At 51.7% G+C, this 14,646-nt stretch overlaps 1 protein-coding gene across 2 annotated transcripts; it reads left to right on the top strand.

The window, feature by feature from the left end:
• Positions 1 to 1,001: 1,001 nt before the first annotated feature.
• Positions 1,002 to 13,904, top strand: Chrna3 (cholinergic receptor nicotinic alpha 3 subunit). 2 transcript variants are annotated; one of them, XM_055621861.1, is made up of 6 exons: positions 1,002 to 1,032; positions 2,427 to 2,566; positions 2,640 to 2,684; positions 4,332 to 4,441; positions 9,319 to 10,330; positions 12,543 to 13,904. In XM_055621861.1, the coding sequence occupies exons 2-6, from the start codon at positions 2,546 to 2,548 to the stop codon at positions 12,669 to 12,671; spliced, it is 1,317 nt and encodes a 438-aa protein (XP_055477836.1). In that variant the 5' UTR covers positions 1,002 to 1,032; positions 2,427 to 2,545; the 3' UTR covers positions 12,672 to 13,904. The 2 variants fall into 2 exon arrangements, with proteins under 2 accessions (XP_055477836.1, XP_055477835.1); XM_055621860.1 differs by lacking the exon at positions 1,002 to 1,032 and having other exon boundaries at positions 2,213 to 2,566.
• Positions 13,905 to 14,646: the final 742 nt, after the last annotated feature.

The raw sequence follows: 14,646 nt of genomic DNA, 5'->3' as shown, positions 1-14,646 counted from the left end.
TAAACAGAAATCTCTTTCCAATGAAAACGTTTATTGAAGTCTAACTTGCACTCATTTTTGCGGTGGGCAGTTCCGTGAGCTTAGGTTCATTCATCACCAGATCCAGCTTGGTACTGTTCCATCACCCTTACAAGATCCCTAATAGCCATCATGGAAGCCTCCAAGGGCCAAGCCACCCCCAGTGGGTGGCCAGAGAGGTCAAGGGACCCAGGGACACCTATGCTGTCACTGCCTTTTCCCGAGACAAACAGTCGTGAGGATGTCAGAGAGACAATGGAGGGATTGCAGGGGTCAGTGTGCGAAGCCAGAGACTGTAATTGTTTCAGCCTTATTTATTGTGTTTACTGGCTGTGCTGGGCATGAAAACCTGGGCCTTGGGTCCGCCAGGCAGGCCCTCCGCTGCTGAGCTGTACTCGCCCGGACTGCTCTATGTTTTTTTAAGGAGCATTTCTAGCACAGCCTGAATAAAGCAGAGAAAATATTATAAAACCTCCCAGATGTCATCACCTGGTCTCCACCATGAAAAACTCATCGTCATTACTGTTTTGACTGCAACCCATTCTGTTCTCTCTTAACTGTGTGCTGTGTGTGTGTATGTGTGTGTATGTGCACACTCCACTACCACGCTGAAAATAGTTATTTTGAAGAGCACCACCTTTCCCCTTCTGAGCTGCGCCGCGCGCGCGAGCAGGGAGGCCCTCGCCAGGCCCTTTCTCCCCGCCGTGATGACGACCCTGCTCCCGTCTGGTCCGGAGCCTGGAGGCTCGCAGGCTCAGGGCGGTCCGGGGAAGGCGGCGGCGCAGGAGCCCGCGGCCCGACGCCCCTCCCACGGCGGGCGCAGCTCCCGCCTCGGCCTCCCCGCCCCGCGGCTGCTGGGGGCGCCCGGGGTTCGCGCAGTCGGGCGCGGAGCCGGCAGGAGCCCCGCGGTCCCCGTCCGAGCGGCTCCCGCCCTGGCCGCGCGCTCTCCGGACATGGGCGCCGCGCGGCTGTCCACGCTGCTGCTGCTGCTGCTGCTGCTGCTGCTGCCGCCAGGTAGGCGCGGGGAGCGCGCGGGGCGGGCGGCGGGGTGGCCTGTGCGGTGCGGCAGCCCGACCCCGGCCTCCGGCTCGGCCGTCACGCGCCCACCCGCCTTGGCTCCCGGCGTGGTCCCGCCGGTCTGCCCGTGCGCGCGCATCCCGGGCCCTGCCTCGCCGAGCCCCTTGGCCACTCCTTTGTTCCCAAGCCGGCCAGTTAGCTGAGGCTCGGAGCGAGGCCCCTCCGGTTCCGCTCGGGAGACAGAGGTTCGAGTCTCGGTCCTGCTGCAGGGACCTGCAACCCCGCTTCCTGCATCTGTCTCCCGCCCGCCCAGCGTTTGTTTGTTTGTTTGTTTGTTTGTTTGTTTGTTATGGACCGTGGAGCCTAAGAAGGCTAAAGGTTTGTCTAAAGCCTCCCGGAGGAGAACCGAGTCCTTTTGGAGATGGGGCTGGACCAGGCGAGCCTCTGATCCTGGTCATGGGGTCTCCTTCGACGTGATCGCTCCCCCCAGTCTGTCGTGGAGGCTCTGGAGGAGCCTGTTAGGAGGAAACCCTTCCAGAGCCCCGGGATGGCTGGTGGATAAGGCAGAAACGGAGCTGCCGAGCTGCGTCCCCTGAGGGCGGGCAGGGCACGTGGTTCCAGGGAGCGGGGGAGGAGAGGCGGGTTGTGGCTGTGCATCATATATGTAATAGATATAAATGATATAAATTATGTATATGGCAAGGTTGGGTAGCTTATCGTGTAAAGAAGGGTTAGAGTTTCATTAAGAAAATGAAGTGTCTGGCTCGCCTGGGAGAGGCGCTTGCCTCCCAGCGCGGTGATCTGAGTTAGATCCCCGGGACCCGGACGGTAGAGGAGAGGACTGAGTTTTGGAGGTTGCCCCCCGAGCCACCCCGCCCCCAGCGCCGCAGCGTGCGCCTCCCCCTTAATGTGACGAAGAAACTGAAGAAGAAAAAGCAGCCTTTGCTTGGATTTAAGAGGGGGGGAAGGGGGCAGAGAGAGCTAAGGAAATGGCAGTGACATCTGAAGAGACCCCCATCGAGCTGACAGTCCTTGAGCGACGGGCCCCGGGCCGGCGGCCGAAGCGCTACCTCGCACTTTGGAACCGCTTCCGTGCGTGCTCTTTACTGTGACAGATAACGGAAGCGCGGTCCCGAGAGTTTAAGCTGCTAGCCGGAGCTCGCGCAGCTTCCCGGGGTTCGCTGGGATTCTTCCCCGAGGTGAACCCAGGCTTCCAAACCGCAGGCTGTGGCCTGGCGCAAGTCCCGTGCTTCCTGAGCCTGGGGGGCGGGGGGCACCCCTAGCCCGGGGCCCGCGATTGCAGAGCGCCCGGCACACGGGGATCCGTGGGCAGGAGGTCCTCGAAGGGAGAGGCGCGTCTCCGCGGGGACTGACGGGGATGCCTCCCGCAGCGGCCAGTGCCTCAGAAGCCGAGCACCGCCTGTTCCAGTACCTGTTCGAAGATTACAACGAGATCATCCGGCCTGTGGCCAACGTGTCCCATCCGGTCGTCATCCAGTTCGAGGTGTCCATGTCTCAGCTGGTGAAGGTGGTAAGTGCTGGAGCCGCAGGATGTGGTCCTGGGGTTCCTGAGGAGCCTGTCAACTTCAGTCTCGCCTTTCTAGGATGAAGTAAACCAGATCATGGAGACCAACCTGTGGATAAAGCAAGTAAGTACCCAGGCTCTGTGCCCTGCTGCCCCCTGGTGGCAATTGCTGGATTTGTCGCTGGGGAACAAAACCGGGGCTGACTCCTCCTGTCACAGTCTGGAGAGAGAATTCTCTCAATATCCCCACTGTAGAACTGAGCAGGCTGGGTGTGGTGGCTCAAACATGTGATCCCAGCACTCAGAAGGCAGAGGGAGGTGGGTCTTTGTGAGTTCAAAGCCAACCTGGTATACAGAATGAGTTCCAGGCCAGCCAGGACCACACAGTGAGGCCGTCTCAACCCGCCCCCCCAACCAGACCCCCAATTGTGGTGGTAATTAAGATCACATCCTCCCTTCCTTCCTCTTGCAAAGCCAGAGGTGGATTCTGTCGTGTTGTTGGTAGGACGGGAGTGGGACACTGGTGCTCTTCAGGTGGAGACAATGAGGCTGGTCCCCACACGTCCTCCCCAGGGAGGCTTTGCCCAGATCCTTTGGGAGACGTCGTGACCCTCCAGCCTAATGGTGAGCCATCTGCCAGCTCAGCCAGCCTAGCGCTCGGCCCCTGCAGCCTTTGTCTAAAGAGTCTGGCAAGACGGTCGGGGCTTCCCACCCACGTTTCCTCTGTGGCCACAGCCCCACCCTGCTTTCCTCTGCTTCTCGGTACCCAGCACCTTTACGGTCCTGTGGATGGTGGCCCCATCCCAAGGGGGGAACCCGTCTAAGTTAGAAGGTGCTATTTTATTTTTTGAGATGGGGGAGCCTCGTGTATCTCAGGCCAGCTTCAGGCCCACTGTGTGGCTGAGGGTGACCTGGAACTTCAGATCCTGCAGCCTTCCCCTCCCTAGTGCTTGGATTATAGGTGCATGCACGCCCCGTGCCTGGTTTATGTGGTGGTTAGAACTGAGTCCAGGGAACTGTGCTGTCTAGGTAAGTGTTCTACCAAGTGGGCTACGTCTCTGCTCCCACATAGAGTGTGAGTGTGTGTGTGTGTGTGTGTGTGTGTAGGTTGATAGAGGATAGCTTCCTTGATCTGTCACCATATCATTTATTGAAGCAAGGTGTCTCGCTGAACTAGAGCCCAGCGATCCTGCTGGACTCAGGAGCCAGCTTACCCCAGGGATTCTATCTCTGCCTCCCTCAGGTTATGAAACGGGAGGGCTATATGGGAGCTGGGGGTCCAAACTCCAGTCCTCACATGCAACAAATGCTTTATTCACCAAACAAGAGTCTCTTTTTCCATTTGAGATGGGGTCTCGTAGCCCAGGATGGCCTCTTAGCTCAGCCTCCTGTCACTACGCTTGGCCTGCAGAGTGAATTCACGGTGTGTAAAGAGTAGGAGCTTAATGTATGGACCTGGTAGAAATCCAGAAGGCTGAGCCTTGGCTAATGCGATCAGAGAAGGTGCTGATCGATGGCTCCTGTCTGGTTAAGCTCAAGGGTTGGGCTCCCCAGTCATAACAGCTAACATCCTAGGGCAGGGACATCCTGCAGACATAGCCCATGCTTCTGCCCTGATACCCCCATGTTGCTCCCTTGGGCCAACATGGTCTGCAGCAGGGAAATGGCTCAGTGACCCAAAGCAGGGGTGGCCTGTCACCACGGTGACCATGATGCAATCTGGCTGGTCCTTCCACTGTCTTCTCCCTCCCTCCCTCCCTCCTCCTGCCAGATCTGGAATGACTACAAGCTGAAATGGAAACCCTCTGACTACCAAGGGGTGGAGTTCATGCGCGTCCCTGCAGAGAAGATCTGGAAGCCAGACATCGTGCTCTACAACAAGTAAGGGGAGTCTGGGCTCTGGGTCTTCCGGCCACTCACTGCGCTTGCGGTCTGGCCTTCCCTGGCCCTCTCCAGGAGGGATCTTTCTCCTTGTTCACTCTGAGGGCACTGGGTCTCACTTATGCACTGGGTACTACAGATGCCGGGAGCCACGGAGCGCAGGATGCTGAGTGGCTCCAAAGGGACTCATGTGCGGCTGGAGGGGAAAGGTCACCAGAGGAAGCTGCTGGAAGGAACTGGCTTTGGGGTGGGCCTTGAGGGTCACATAGCATCTGGAGCAGGGGCACAACAGCAGGGAAGAACCAGGCGGGCAGGAGAGTACGTCATGGGTGGCTGAAGTGATCTCATTAGCTACGCTGTGGGGTGAGGAAGCAGCCCCAGTGTGTGGTGGGGGGAACCTTGGACAAAGGGGGAGGTGCTTACATGTGGCACCATTTTTCAGCTCTGCAGGCAGGGATGGAAGTAGATGGCTGTCTCACCCCCTTCGAGAGAGAATAGTCATGGGAGAAAGACAAGACTCAGAGGCTGTCCCAGGTTTCCAAGCTGGACACCAGAGCAGCCACTGAGGAGCTGCTAAACACACACCTTCCTGGGGTTAAAATATTTTCTTCTTTGTTCTTTAGTGTCTTTTCTAAAGTCAACGGGCTGTGTTCTTTATACGTAGCTTGCTATTTATTGTGACTACCCAAAGGATTTTTATCTGCCTCTGCCCATCTCCTTTCCAGCCATAGGCACTTTTTTCCAAGGGGTTCTGAAGGAGTTTTGTGGGGTGTTGAGAGTTCTGAGATCCTGACAAAGCCGCCGCAGCCTTGATTGACGTCTCTGTACCCCTGTGTACTCTCACTGTAAAGATCTTTCCACACTATTTATTTGTGTTGGGGGTGGAGTATCCCAGGGCTGGGATCATAGGTACACACACCACAGCCTCTGTGTATGAGCCTTTTCTTTGAGGGGTGGCTATTTCTTCCATTTCTGATTCTTAGGGCATGGGGTCCCCATTTTCTCCTCCCTGGGTTACCCTCATTCAGCAGCTAATCCTACCTGGCCCCTCCTCATGAAGCTCTGGCCCTCTGCCCTCATGTGCTGACATTCGTGGGACACTGAGAACCTCACTGCTGGTGTGGGGAGTGGATTTGTCCTGCCATCTTAGCTGCCCATTTTTCAGCTTTCACAGTGTCTGCTGTTGTGATTTTTTTTCCCTACCCTTGCTCTATTTTCACACATGATCTTCCCTTGTGTGTAAGAACCTTTGCTGATCCTTTACACTTCTGCTGCCTTTTCTCATTTTAACCAACTCACAGGGTCCGGCAGTACCACAGCTCAGACCCTTCTGTGACTGTTGATTGTCTCTGCTGCCACCCGTTTCCTCAGCTCCCTCTGTATTGTGGTAGCTAGGGATTTGCACTTGGGTTTTTGGCCATTCATTTAGTGCATCGTGTGGCAAAAGCTGTGCCATATTTTGGTCTTCGACTGGGTCCTTGTGTTCTGTGACTCCTAGTGACAGACAACTTTTTATCCCAACCTCTACAGCAAGCAGGACTTCTGGTAGGACAGATACAACTAGGGGCTTCTATGGCGGTTAACAGTGACCAGGACCCTCAGAGGCCACAGGAAAGAGCAGTTGGGTGAGGGCTGGCCTTTCTCTGGAACTTATTCATTGGGGGCATGAACATTTTGTTAACCCCTTACTTGGGGACTGAAGTTTTTCTGACTAGCCAAGGCTCAGCCCACAGATGCTCCGTGGACCTTGAGCAAATCAGTGCTCTTCTTTAACCTTTAGTGTTCTCTTCAGTGACATGAAGCAATTGGGCTGGAGCAGAGGCATCCAGACACCCTGAAAAGACCAGTTAGTAAAAATGATAACAATAATTAATTTTTTTAAAGTTAAAAACTAGCTGGGTGCGGTGTTGCGTGCCTGTGATCCCAGCACTTGGGGAGGCAGAGGCAGGCAGATCTCTGTGAGTTCAAGGCCAGCCTGGTCTACAGAGCAAGTGCAGAACAGCCAAGTCTACACAGAGAAACCCTGTCTTGAGGAAACAAAATTTAAAAAATTAGAATTTGAGCAGGCGCAGTCCCTGTCACAGCTATTCAACTCTGCCCTTGTAGCACAAAGCAGCCACTCGGTAGACAACGGATGTTAGGGACTCCGTTCCAATAGACATCTGTGGGAACAGTGGCTGGGAAGACAGCCCAGTGGTTAAAGCACTTGCCGCACAATCATGAGGACCAGAGTTTGGATTTCTCAGAACAGTGTAAGTGCCAGGTAGATGTGGCAGCCTTGGAAGGCAGATGCAGGGGTTCTCCGGAGCAAGCTGGCCAGGGAGCCCTCCTTACAGTCACCTGTCAACCTTATTGTTATTCTGGGTTTGATTACATGACCTGGGTAAGCTCTGGGTTTGATTGAGAGACCCTGCCTCAGTGAATAAGGTTGAAGGAACAATCGAGGATGATTCCTGACATTACTTTCAGGCCTCTACGTGTACTGCATACGTAGTCACTCCACACACACACAAATATACATACACATTTGCACAACACAAACACACACAGACAGAAGAAAAAATGGGAATAAGGGGGACTGTGTCTTACTTAGGGTTACTATCGCTGTGATGAAATACCCCGACCAAAAGCAAATTGGGGAAGACAAGGTTCATTTAACTTACAGTTCCCTTTAATAGTTCATCATCAAAAAACAGTCAGGGCAGGAACTCAATCAGGACAGGAACCTGGAGGCAGGAGCTGATGCAGAGACCATGGGAAAATAATGTTTACTGTCTAGCTCCTGACAGCTTCCTCAGCCTGCTTTCTTATAGGACCCGGGACCACCAGCTCACAGATGGCCCCATTCACAACGGCCTGGGACCTCCCACATCAATCACTAGCTAAGAAAATGCCCCACAAGCTTGCCTGCAGCTCAATCTTATGAAGACAGTTTCTCAGTGAGGCTCCTTCCTTGCTGATGATTCTAGCTTGTGTCGAGTTGACATAAAACTAGCCAGTGCAGGCAGGTTTGTGGCCATAGTTCGCCAGCTCCTGGACTTGGAGCTTTGAAGGTTGGTCTCTTACTTCCCTGACATTTGTTGAGCCTGGCTGCCCCAAGAAGCCATGTTCAGGAAGCCCCTGTGTTCTGTGGAGTCTTCAAGGTTCTGTACAGCTCTCCCAGGGCTGGAGGGGTGAGGGGCAGTGGTGGGGAGGGAGGGGTTGTATGGAATCTAAGCAGAGTCCACCTGGAGACTGTATGGAGCTCTGTTCCCTCCTCCCTCTTCTTTCTTCTGGCATCATCAGGGATTAAGACTGTGAGGGGTTAAAAATGTGGAAAGCACCAGCTGTGGGAGGGTACACCTTTAATCCCAGCACTTGGGAGGCAGAGGCAGGCAGATTTATGTTGAGTTCGAGGCCAGCCTGGTCTACAAGGTAAGTCCAGGACAGCAAGGACTACACAGAGAAACCTTGTCTCAAAGAGAGAGAGAGAGAGAGAAAGACTGCAGAAGCCACTAGAGAGAGCCAGATGAAATAGACCCAGTAGGGGCTCAGGCACTGAGTTGTCTCATATAACAGCTGTTCTGCTTAAAGGAAGCAGTGTGGGTGGGAAGGACAGGGACCAGCTGGGAGGAATGATCTGAATCAGAGCATTGCTGCTTTCCAATAGCAACAAAAGGTAATCTCTAAGTGTTTAGGATTTTGACTCTCAGATTTTCACATGTCAGACCAAAGGGGCATAAAACTATGCCCTGCAGTAGCCTCACACCACTGCAAGCTAAGAAACCCAGAGAGCTGACCCCAGATGTCAAGAGTCTTCAGCGAGCCAGGCACGGTGGCACGCGCCTGTACTCTCAGCCCTGGGGAGGCTAAGGCGGAAGGACCGTGAGTCTGGATCTAGCCTGAGCTACAGTAGCATGTCCTTATCTACAAAGAAAGAGTCCCTGCACTTGTGAGAACCGAGTGGCTTTGATGTCAGCTGAAGTCTCTTGGCCACTGAGATGGAATGCTGAATACAAGCTCTTCGGGGTACTGAGCTTCTGGTCAGCGCTTCTGTCACTAAGTCAGGTTATAAACATTAACAGGGTGATCCTAAGAAAACGACATGTGGGTAATAAAATCAGGTGCTTACGGCTAAGGGAGAGTAGAAACACGGGGAGTAAGCGGCAGCGGATAGGGAGGAAAGTGGAGAGATCTGCTGGATGAGTTTGTCTTGAAAGTGTTCAATGAAATCAGAAAAGCTCTTTTTGTTGGAGAACAGCGTTGGGAGGAAAGGCGGGCAGGGGTGGGGTTGGGGTCTGGTGGAGGAGATGCGCTTCCTTGCAGGGGTTAGTTTCACAGCATAAGCACCTGTGGCTGATCCATGACACCCTTACAGCGGGTTTACACACGTGTGTCAGGCCCCCAGCGGGGACTGGTTAAAGATACTAACAAGGACCTGCCTAACATTCCCAGAGGCTGCTGAAATGCCCAACCCCAGGACTATTCATCTCATTATTGCAAATTCGGGGGGGGGGGCATTTTTGGAACTTAGGAGTCCATATTAACATCTGAGAATCGTGAGCTGTGAAATGTCCTGGAGACACGAGCAGCGTGGCAGAGTGTGTGACGGGGAGGTCGGACTGGCAGAAGCAGGGGTAGGCCTGGCAAGTGTGCTAGGAGAGGTGGGGTTGGATAACCAATGTGGTGGAACATTGCTGAGGGGGGGGGGGGAGGACTCGCCTCAGTTATCTCCGCTGGAGAATGGGCGGCTGGCCCAGGGGCTCTTCCGGTCCTTTGATCTCTCCTGTCTGCTGGTTTCATAAATCATCGCTTATCACCCTGTGGCAGCCTGGGAAGCCAGCTGGCTGGCTATAGAGTGGTGGCGGTGAGCTGTGTGCCCCACTGTGTCTTCACAGCGCCGATGGCGATTTCCAGGTGGATGACAAGACCAAAGCTCTACTCAAGTACACAGGAGAAGTGACTTGGATTCCTCCAGCCATCTTCAAGAGCTCGTGCAAAATCGATGTGACCTACTTCCCGTTTGACTACCAAAACTGCACCATGAAGTTCGGCTCCTGGTCCTATGACAAGGCGAAGATCGACCTGGTCCTCATTGGCTCCTCAATGAACCTCAAGGACTACTGGGAAAGCGGCGAGTGGGCCATCATTAAGGCCCCGGGCTACAAACACGAGATCAAGTACAACTGCTGCGAGGAGATCTACCAGGACGTCACGTACTCGCTGTACATCCGCCGCCTGCCGCTCTTCTACACCATCAACCTCATCATCCCCTGCCTGCTCATCTCCTTCCTCACCGTGCTCGTCTTCTACCTGCCCTCCGACTGCGGCGAGAAGGTGACGCTCTGCATCTCCGTGCTCCTCTCCCTCACCGTCTTTCTCCTCGTCATCACCGAGACCATCCCTTCCACCTCGCTGGTCATCCCGCTGATCGGGGAGTACCTCCTCTTCACCATGATCTTCGTCACCTTGTCCATCGTCGTCACCGTCTTCGTGCTCAACGTGCACTACAGAACTCCCACCACGCACACGATGCCCGCTTGGGTCAAGGCTGTGTTCCTCAACCTGCTGCCCAGGGTCATGTTCATGACCAGGCCGACCGGCAGCGAGGGAGACGCTCTGAAGCCCAGGGCCTTCTACAGTGCAGAGCTCTCAAACCTGAACTGCTTCAGCCGGGCAGACTCCAAGAGCTGCAAGGAAGGCTACCCCTGCCAAGATGGGGCGTGTGGCTACTGCCACCACCGGAGGGTGAAAATCTCAAATTTCAGTGCCAACCTCACAAGAAGCTCCAGTTCGGAGTCTCTCGATGCTGTGTTGTCCCTCTCTGCTCTGTCACCAGAAATCAAGGAAGCCATCCAAAGTGTGAAGTATATTGCTGAAAACATGAAAGCACAGAACATGGCCAAAGAGGTAAACAGGGCTTTTATGATGGCTTCTGTGTGCGGTGACAGGGGTCAGGAAACTCGGCTCTGAGGGGCTGGCGGGATTTCCGTGCAGTTAAGAGCACTCACTGCTCTCCTGGGGAGGGAGAAAACAGGCCTGGCTTCTAACACCCACACCAGATAATCCACAATGTCCATAACTCTAGCTCCAGGGATCTAATACCCTCCTTTGTCCTCCTCAGCTAACCACAGGCATGAGTCCCCCCACACACACACACACAGAGGGAGGGAGGGAGAAGGGGAGGGAGGAGAGAGCAATTAGACTCTTGAGTCAGAAGCTATGTTGAGACCAGTTAGTGGATATGCCCTTGTTTATGTTAGTGACCTCACTTGTAGTCCAGGCTGGCCTTGAACTCACAATTGTATTGTTTCAGCTCCCTTGGTAGAGGGGTCCCAGGCCCATGCCATGTATCCAGTCTCAGATTTAGGCAGGGATAAGGGCCATTTCTTGAAGCAACATTGATATTAAAAGTCTCATTCATTCGGGAGTCTGCTGAGGCAGCCTTCTGAAACTACACTGCCTTTGTCCCCATTTTCCAGATGAGGACATTGAGACTGAAGGACATGAAGTTAATCAGATTCTTGTTCCTAGGAAGGAGCAGAGCTGGATTAAAACCAAAGTTTGTCTCCACCTGTTTTCCACCCACTGCCTCCTAGTCTTGGGGGTATTATTTATCCTATAGAGGGATGGGTAAGGCTCAGGCTGTGGACTCCAAGTGCTCACAGACAAGTCTTAGGAACTCAAACAGACTAGCACTTCAAACACGGCATTGTGATTCTAACTTGACCGTGACTGCGACTTCGTGGTGTCACTGAAAGGACGCATTTACTCAAGCGTATAATGCTGAAATAAAAACTACATCTCCCAGTCCCATTTCAGTGTACTTAATTGAATTACAAAATTACATGCTGCTTTGTTCATTATGTGATTATTGCCTCAAGATCAGTTGACTCATGGGCTCTCTCTCAACTCAATTGTGGTTTCCTTGCTTTCTGAATTGTCTGGAAGTTTAATTACCTTAGATTCTCCTTCCTGTCTCAAGCCTGAATTGAAGCTCATTATATACAATTGTTCTTGCTCTTCCTCCCATCTTTTGCTCTACAGTTGGCCATTATGTCTGCTGTTTGGCCTGTTTGGCTCTGAAGATGAAGATGACAGTTGGTTAGGAGGGCATCTTAAAGGGAGTGGGGAGAAAGGAAAATGTCAGGCTCACCCAATATGCTTATTTCACTTTTGGAACAGATGTTAAATGGAAATTAGTATCTAAAACAAGTATCAGTGCCAACGAACAAGTACTTTGAAACAATGTCGGATGATGTCGGACTGTAGTCACTACTCTAACAACGGCTCCGGGTCCTGTAGAGGCATACAAGCATTAATAACTTTACATATTGGAATTCGGTTTAGAAAAAATAGGTTACACACACACAAACATTTCTGGGTGGTGGTACACACCTGGAATTCTAGCCCTCAGGGTGATTGATAATTAAAAGCCAACCTAAACTGTGTAGCCATGAAGACCAGGCCTTGCCTTGAAAGAAGAATGTATTCTCATTAGAAACAGAGCCAGCGGGCACATATTTTCCATCTGTGTCTTCACGACATGAAATTTGAGGTTGGTAGATACATTAGTGCTCTTCTGATTGCTGTGCCCACACGCCTGAAAAACAGCAGCTCAAGTGAGTGTTTATGTGGGCTTCCGCTCCGGGGAAAATGGTCCATCTTGTGGAGAAGCCATGGTGGCAGGACCTTGAGGCACTGGGTCACTCTGCATCCGTAGCCATGAAGCAGAGATGACTACCACAGTTCAATTTACTCTCTCATTTGTATTCCATCTAGGGCCCTAGCACACAGAATGAGGCCCCCCACAGTTAAGCTGTGCCTTTCCACCTTTATTATTCTGCTCCAGAGAGTCCCTCATCGTCACCTCCAGAAGCTAACCTCATTAGATAATCCCTCATGAGCGCACCCAGGGGCTGGTCTCCCAGGAGATCCTAGATCCTGTCAAGTAGACAGTCAGTATTACCCACCCCATGGATTTCCTCAGATCATATCAATAAGGAAAAAAAAGATTTCTTATATAAGAAATAAAATGCCTCCTCTACCATAACATGATCAAATGCTGAAAACTGACCTTTCTTTCATGTTCTGTTTTCTTTCATTGTTTTTTGTTTTCCAGATTCAAGATGACTGGAAGTATGTTGCCATGGTGATTGACCGCATCTTTCTCTGGGTTTTCATCCTGGTGTGCATTTTAGGAACGGCAGGATTATTTCTTCAACCTTTGATGGCCAGAGATGACACATAAATTGTGACCCATGTTCACGGAGGCTCACCTGTGCTGAGGCGCAGGCATATTCTCAACAGCACCATGCTTTATCCAATCACCAGCTCTGAGTTTGCTATTTCAGCAGTTATTTTCAACTCACCTTGACTTTTGGTTAAAAAAAAAATGTGGAAGAAAAACATCTAGTTATTTATTATGCATAAATGAACATTTAACTAGCCTTGTGGTTGAAGCTTCACTAGAGAGGAAAACTTTCTATTCACAAAGATTCCGTCCACTAGCTCAGTCGCTCTGTGGATCTCCTCATTGGTTTAGCCCACAACCTCCTTGAAATTGTAGAGCATCTCAGTCATACCCCACCACCACTTCTTTCTCACCGTCTTTCCCAAGTCCAAGGGCTGCACTTGTGTCTCAGTACTTGTGTCAAGGCTACATCCCTCATTATCATACCCTGAGAAATTACACCCGATCTCACACTGTTAGTAAACTACCCTAGTCTGCTCAAGTGGCTAATTTAGAATAACATCCCATAGATCCCTGCAAGACTTTAATCCCAGCAGCAGGAAGCAGAGTCAGAGGCAGGCGGGATCTCTGTGAATTCGGGGCCAGTGTGGTCTAGATAGTGAGTTCCCGACCAGCCAGGGCTACATATCTCAAAACAACAAAAATCCCAAACTGGAAAACCTATACACAAAGTTCTCATAGTTTACAAGCCTGAGAAGCCTAGGATCAAGGTGCCAGCAAGACTGTCTGGGGAGGAATTTTCCACATAAAACATACCTTCCAGTGTATCTTTAAGTGGCTGAAAGGGCTAGTCTTTCTGGAGTCTTTTACAAGAGCACCAATTCCATTCATCAGGGTGTGACCTCATGACCTAATAACTTCCCAAACAGTATTGCATGGTAGCCTCACACATGAGCTGTAGGGAGCCATTCAGACCACAGGATGAACCATCAGAGTTGGGCTTCACCACCTTCACTCTAGGGTTTGGGCTCCAGAGTTGTGCTGGGATGTGAGGTGTAGACTCAACAGCCCTGTGGTTTCTGCCCACTGGATGCCAGTAGCCAGCCTGCTTGTCTTGGCTGTCAGGACACCCAGGATGTAGAAGGACATTGTCAAAATTGGCTCTGCCTGAGAAGCTATTTGAACAAATTGGGTTTCCATATTACACTTCTGGATCTGAACCATTTAAGTATTCTTGCTAGCTGGTGTATGTGTGTGTGTATTTTTCTCTATATGAAAATAAAACCTGAAAATTGCAATTCACTGTGGCTCATATTTCACTGAGTCAAAAGAAAGAGTTCTGTGAAATTTGTTGGCCTACAAATGTCTCAAGAGTAGTAGAGATATAAGAGATGAAGGACATATACAGACTAAATTAGCTAGCAAGCAATCCACATTAAACTAGGCTTTATTAGTGCTCCCTCCATAGCAAAACACCCGAGATAACAAACTTAAGAAGGGGAAATGGTTATTTGGGCTCCTGGTTTCAGTCCACAGTCACTCACTTGGCCTGATGCTTTTGGGTGTATGACGAGACAGTACATCATGGTGAGGCTGGAAGCAGAGAACAGGGATGAAGCCAGGCTCCTAGCATCTCCGTGAAGGACGCACTCACAGGACAGAGCTCCTTTCCTCCTGAGGTCCGCACCCACCGTGTAGCACCAACAGGCTGGCCTTTGGCACTTACTCAGAATTCAGCATTCTGTCTCTGGTCCCCAAAGGCTAGTCCAGTTCATAGGTTGTTTTTGCAGGAGTTCCCAAAGTCTTAAGTTCTTCAGAATAGTTTGGTAGTCCAGGTCAAAAGTATCCTTCGAGACTCAGCTGAGAGGCTGTAAAAAGTAAAAAGGTTATAAATGCCCAGGATACAATGACAGGAGGTCAACATTCCTGCTCCACAAAGGAGCCCAGATGTATAGAAAGGATCAGACCAAAGCAAAGGATCAGAGCACAGGCGTGTGACACAGCGGGAGTATGACATCCTGCCGGCCCAGGC

Source organism: Psammomys obesus, unplaced genomic scaffold, assembly GCF_907164565.1.
Source record: "Psammomys obesus unplaced genomic scaffold, mPsaObe1.curated_primary_1811, whole genome shotgun sequence".
NCBI classification, from domain to species: domain Eukaryota; kingdom Metazoa; phylum Chordata; class Mammalia; order Rodentia; family Muridae; genus Psammomys; species Psammomys obesus.
Note: the sequence above shows the minus strand (reverse complement) of the source record. Positions and strands in the feature narration are given on the sequence as shown.

Bases quoted from the DNA above. Each gene is read 5' to 3' on its own strand.
- Chrna3 (XM_055621860.1), top strand. From the start codon at position 2,414: ATGCCTCCCGCAGCGGCCAGTGCCTCAGAAGCCGAGCACCGCCTGTTC. The intron at 2,685-4,331 runs GTAAGTACCCAG...TCCTCCTGCCAG, and splicing joins CCAACCTGTGGATAAAGCAA to ATCTGGAATGACTACAAGCT. The intron at 4,442-9,318 runs GTAAGGGGAGTC...GTGTCTTCACAG, and splicing joins GACATCGTGCTCTACAACAA to CGCCGATGGCGATTTCCAGG.